The following is a 5,217-nucleotide window of genomic DNA, read 5'->3' as shown; positions in this document are numbered from 1 at the left end:
ACAGGGGTTAATGTGGTACCCAAATCCAGCATGAACATTCCCATTCTGGATCTAGGGGAGCAGCTTCTCACAGCTGTAAATCCATCCCACAACTCATCTAAGGCACAGCACTTCCAGGAGATAATAGCAGAGCTGCTGGGCTCCTCCCTGACCCACCCCACGAGGTGTAAACCCCCAGAGCAGCACCCAGAACCTCCCTGTGCCTCTTCCCCAGGCAGGGACTCCAGGCACAGGTGACACCCCAAGGAGTCTGGGTGTGTTGGATGCCTCAGGCAGCAGGTGTGCACAAGGCTGGCCAGGTGAGCTGTGGCCGGCTGTGGGGTGGGGGTCAGTGTGAGTGGCCGTACCCATGATGGTGTCGGTGCCGCTGATCGGGGGGGTGTGGCTGGACACTCCGTACGCCGTGGGCGCCGAGGAGAAGCCGGACACGGAGGGCAGCCCGCCGTTCACCTCTCCTGAATGCAGCTGGTAGTTCTGCAGGGAGGGGGAGCAGGGTGAGAGGAAAAGCTGTGAGGTTCAGCAATGGGGCAGGACCCACAGCCAGGGGAGGAGGTGCCAGGGCCACGGGGACACGTTACCATGCGCTCGTGCTGGTGTAAACTGTTGAAGCCGCTGGACTGCGGGAGCGGGGACGAGGAGCTGCCCAGCATGGCACCGTAACTCGACTGGCTCATGGCACCCGGGGAACTCCACAGGTCTGCAGAGTTATGGAGTCCATCTGCAAGGAGCCCAGAGCTGAGTGGGGCAGGGACAGCAGCAGGCAGCCCCCAGCCCCAGGGGGGAACAGGGCAGCCCTGGCTGAGGGGCTGGGACTGTCCCCACTGTGTCCTGCCTGTGCTGAGCATCACCCACTGAGCAAACCAGGACAAACTCTCTGGGGCAGGGACAGGAGCCCAGCAAGGGCTGGAGCTGGGCCAGGCCTTGGCATGGAGCTCAGGGCAAGGTTCTGCCCCCCGAGGCTGCTGGGCACTGCCCAGGCTCCCCAGGGAATGGTGCCAAGGCTGCCAGAGCTCCAGGAGCTCTCAGGGCTGCTCAGGGTGGGGTTCTTGGGGTGGCTGTGAAGGGACAGGGGCTGGGATCAATGATCCCTGTAGATCCCTTCCCACTCAGGATATTGGATGATTCTGGGGCTCCATTGTGCCTCATGCACTCCTGCCCTGAGCTCCCTCCAGATGTGCAATCCCTCCCATGGTCCATAATGGGCAAGGCTGCCCCTGCTCTGCCTGGCTTGTGGGATCAAGGGCTGGGAATAACTCACCTGTCATGTAAAAGGCTCCAGGATACACAGTGCTGGGAGGTTTCGAGGGAGTATATCCAGCTGGATCCCTGCTGTAGTCATCACCTGAGTTGGATGGATACACCTGTGGGGAAGGAAAGGGGTTGGAGACAAGGCCTTGGTCAGTCCACGGCCCCACATCCTCACCGTGGCTGCTCCCAACCCTACACAGTTAAACTTCAAACCTCAAAATTCAGCAGTGTTTCACCACCTCTCCCATGGCAGCAGAGCAGCAAGAGCTTCACTCAACTGACCTTTCAAGGCCTGGAGGGACAGGAGCCAGGCAATGGCTCCCACTGCAGAGGGCAGGGCTGGATGGGATCTTGGGCAGGAATTGTTCCCTGGCAGGGTGGGCAGGCCCTGGCACAGGGTGCCCAGAGCAGCTGGGGCTGCCCCTGGATCCCTGGCAGTGCCCAAGGCCAGGCCGGACAGGGCTTGGGAGAGTGGAAGGTGTCCCTGCCATGGCAGGAGTGCTACTGGATGGGATTCAATGTCCCTTCCATCCCAAACCACCTGATGAGTCCAGGAGCTTTGCTTTGATTCATCCCACAGCAGATCTGGGGGGAACTGGAGCAGCTCAGCCAAAGTCCTCTAAGGGCACAGCCCCATGTGGAACAGAGCAGGGGCCAGGGCCCAGAGGACAGGGCAGAGGGCCCAGAGGACAGGGTACAGTGTTCCTTTCTGTTTGTTCCTGTCACCCTCCTTGCTCCCCAGAACATGCCCAGCTCCAGCAGAAGTTTTGACTCTGCTCCAGTTCCATTTTCCATGGTTATAACTTTTTCTGGGTAACCACAAAAGCCACCAGTGCTGCAGTGACCCCACACTGGGGGGGACAGGCTGGGCAGTGGGCACCTGTGTGGCCTTGGGACCCCCCTGTGCCAACCCTGCCCTGTGCCAGGCTCCCGAGCACAGCCCCCACCCAAAGCCCTCAGGAAAACCAGGCTGAGGGGAAACTGAGGCACGTGGGGCTGAGCAGCCCCTCACAGCCATTGTCACAGGGGAGGGACAAATCTCAGACAGCCCTCACACAGCTCTTGGGTCAGATTTCTGCAGCACTGCTCAGCTCTGTGATATAACAGCACATTAAGCAGAAGAAAAAGCTTTTCCTTCCCGTCTAAATTACCAAACCTATCCTAGAAAGCCCTGACCAAAAATCATCTTCTGCCAGGACAAAAACAGACTTTTCTTTTTTTAAAGCAGAAATTCGACATGCAAAGAAACCGAAATGGCATTCAAAGAAACTGAAATAGCTCTCAGATGATGTGAGAACTTTTGTCACAGGTTATTTTCATCTCCTTTGATTCATTCTGAAACCGATAATCTTTTTTTTAAATCCAGACGAAAGCAGAGGTGGGGCAGGGGCCGGGCTCTGCCTGGCACACACAGTTCTCTTTGGGAAGGAAACTTGCCTGAGTTTCTTTTTCCCCACAGCCAGCTGTTCCCTTCCAGCCCTTGTCCTCACCAGTAAAAAGGGACAAAATTGATGGTGGGGAATAAAAGACACAATCAGAGAATCCTTAAGGTTGAAAGAGACCTTTAAGATCAAGTCCAGCCACGAAAGCAGCAGCACCATGTTCACCACTAACCCGTGTCCTCAAGTGCCACATCCACATGTTTTTTGAACAATTCCAAGATGGTGACACCACCACGGCCCTGGACAGCCTGTGCCAGGCTTCTTTTTGTTTGAAAAACAACCCCAAAGCCCCCCAGATATCCAACAAGGATTCTCCAGTCAGTGGAGCTGGAGAAGGGTCTGGAGCTCCAGGAGAGGCTGAGGGAGCTGGGGAAGGGGCTCAGCCTGGAGCAAAGGGGGCTCAGGGGGGACCTTGTGGCTCTGCACAGCTCCTGCCAGGAGGGGACAGCCCAGGGGTCGGGCTGTGCTCCAGGGAACAGGGACAGGAGGGGAGGGAACAGCCTCAGGCTGGGCCAGGGGAGGTTTAGATTGGAAATTGGGAAAATTTCTTCACAGAAAGTGTTGTGAAGCATTGGAACAGACTGCCCAGGGTAGGAGTGGAGTCATCATCCTTGAAGTGTTCAAACAATGTGTGAATGTGGCACTTGGGGACACGGGTCAGCAGTGGCCTTGGCAGTGCTGGGGAGCAGTTGGACTCTGTGACCCTTAGAGGGCTTTTCCAACCTTAATGACTCTGTGACTCTACATAGAACTCGTAAAATAAAGACAAAAAAAAAAGAGAGAGGGGGAAGGGCAAATCCTGACAGACACAGGCAGCTGCCCTTTGTCCCTTGCTGGCTCAGGCCCAGCGCCGGGCAGCTGCACCAACAGCCCAGCCAGGAACCCACGGAGAAAACAACGGCCAGAAAATGGCAGGGATGGAGGGACCAGCGCTGCAAAGCAGGGGAAATTCACCTTGCTGCCTGCCCACCCTGCTCCAGCACCCCTGGGACATCCCCTGCTGGATCCTGGGGGGCCAAGGTTCAGCACACTCCTGGCCCTGACCCCTGCTAATTGTTCCTTTTGCTGTCCAGCACAGGGGAGGCTGTGAAAAGCAAATTCCACCGAGAGCCAAGTGTGGGCACGGTGGGGCTGGGCTGGGTGCTGCAGGCAGCTGGAAATCAGGGCCAGGCCCCATTCCCCAGCCCCAGCCCCTGTTCCCAGCCCCAGCCCCCAGCCCTGAGGCCAGCAGCCCCGGGGACCTCCAGGTGAGGTCATTTCCTACAGTGAAAATTTGCCAGCACGGCGAGAGGCACTCTGAAAGCCCCAGTGCTGGGATTCGCAGCGCTTTGTGGTCTGGGGTTGTTTTTCCCTCCCTGTTTTTCTTGCTTAAATGCAGGAGCTGGGCTGGGACTTTGGGCAGACTGAGGCTAAACAGAGCAGTGACCAGACTGGGAATGCACAGCCTGAAACAGCTCCCAGGCACTGAACTCGCTGTGGCAACAAAATCCTGCAGGAACCAACTTGCACAGAATCCCTGCCCGGGTTCCTCTGGCACGGCAGCTGATGTGGAGCCACATCCAGCCCTGGATCCTGTGCCCAGACACAGCAGCCCCTGGCCAGGAGCTCGAGAGCCACAGGGAGGCTCCAAGGGGCTCCATGCCTTGAGGGCAGCCCCAAGCCAGCACCTACTGCATAGAATCATGAAATGCTTTGGGTTCAGAGGGACCTCAAAGCCCATCCAGTGCCAGCCCTGCCATGGCAGGGACACCTCCCACTGTCCCAGGCTGCTCCAAGCCCTGTCCAGCCTGGCCTTGGGCACTGCCAGGGATGCAGGGGCAGCCCCAGCTGCTCTGGGCACCCTGTGCCAGGGCCTGCCCACCCTGCCAGGGAACAATTCCTGCCCAAGATCCCATCCAGCCCTGCCCTCTGGCAGTGGGAGCCATTCCCTGGCTCCTGTCCCTCCAGGCCTTGTCCCCAGTCCCTCTGCAGCTCTCCTGGAGCCCCTTCAGGCCCTGCAAGGGGCTCTGAGCTCTGCCTGGAGCCTTCTCTTGTCCAGGTGAGCAGGCCCAGCTGTGCCAGGCTGGCTCCAGAGCAGAGGGGCTCCAGCCCTGGGAGCAGCTCTGTGGCCTCCTTGGCACAAAAGCCCTGAGCCCAGGGGCCCTGGGTTCCCAGCACAGCTCCTCTGTGCCCGTCCCTGCCTGGCATTGCTGCTCACAGCCCCTGAACCCCTCTCGCTGCCCTTGGCATCAGTCCCTGCTCACCCACCCACCCTCAGCTCCTGCAGCCGCTGACCTCGGTGAGTTTTCAAAGCAGCTCGGGAATTACAGATTAAAGCACTTCATTTGAATAAGATGCTGATTAACCTATTTATTTTGCACGGGGTCCAGCGATAACACGGGGCGGGCTCCTGCATGGGCGAGTCAGACAAGAAAGAGCCTTTGATCCGCTGCCTTTGAGGCCACTCCTGCCTCACACTTCTCCTGCTGCCTAGGCACAGATCTGTCTCCCCAGGTGTGGAAGCTCAAAAACAAACCAGGAAGCTGGA

The 5,217-nt window shown here is 58.3% G+C and overlaps 1 protein-coding gene across 1 annotated transcript in view; it reads right to left on the bottom strand.

Annotated features, from left to right (window-relative positions):
* The window catches only part of TCF3 (transcription factor 3), an 83,040-nt gene that overhangs the window by 14,684 nt on the left and 63,139 nt on the right, over nt 1–5,217 (bottom strand). Inside the window, 3 exon segments of the mRNA XM_031062220.1 lie at nt 348–474; nt 579–718; nt 1,259–1,361. Of these exon segments, the coding sequence (XP_030918080.1) occupies nt 348–474; nt 579–718; nt 1,259–1,361 (370 nt within the window).

This window comes from Geospiza fortis, unplaced genomic scaffold, assembly GCF_000277835.1.
Source record: "Geospiza fortis unplaced genomic scaffold, GeoFor_1.0 scaffold254, whole genome shotgun sequence".
Classification (NCBI taxonomy): domain Eukaryota; kingdom Metazoa; phylum Chordata; class Aves; order Passeriformes; family Thraupidae; genus Geospiza; species Geospiza fortis.
The sequence above is the reverse complement of the archived record's forward strand: the minus strand, read 5'-3'. Positions and strand labels throughout refer to the sequence as shown.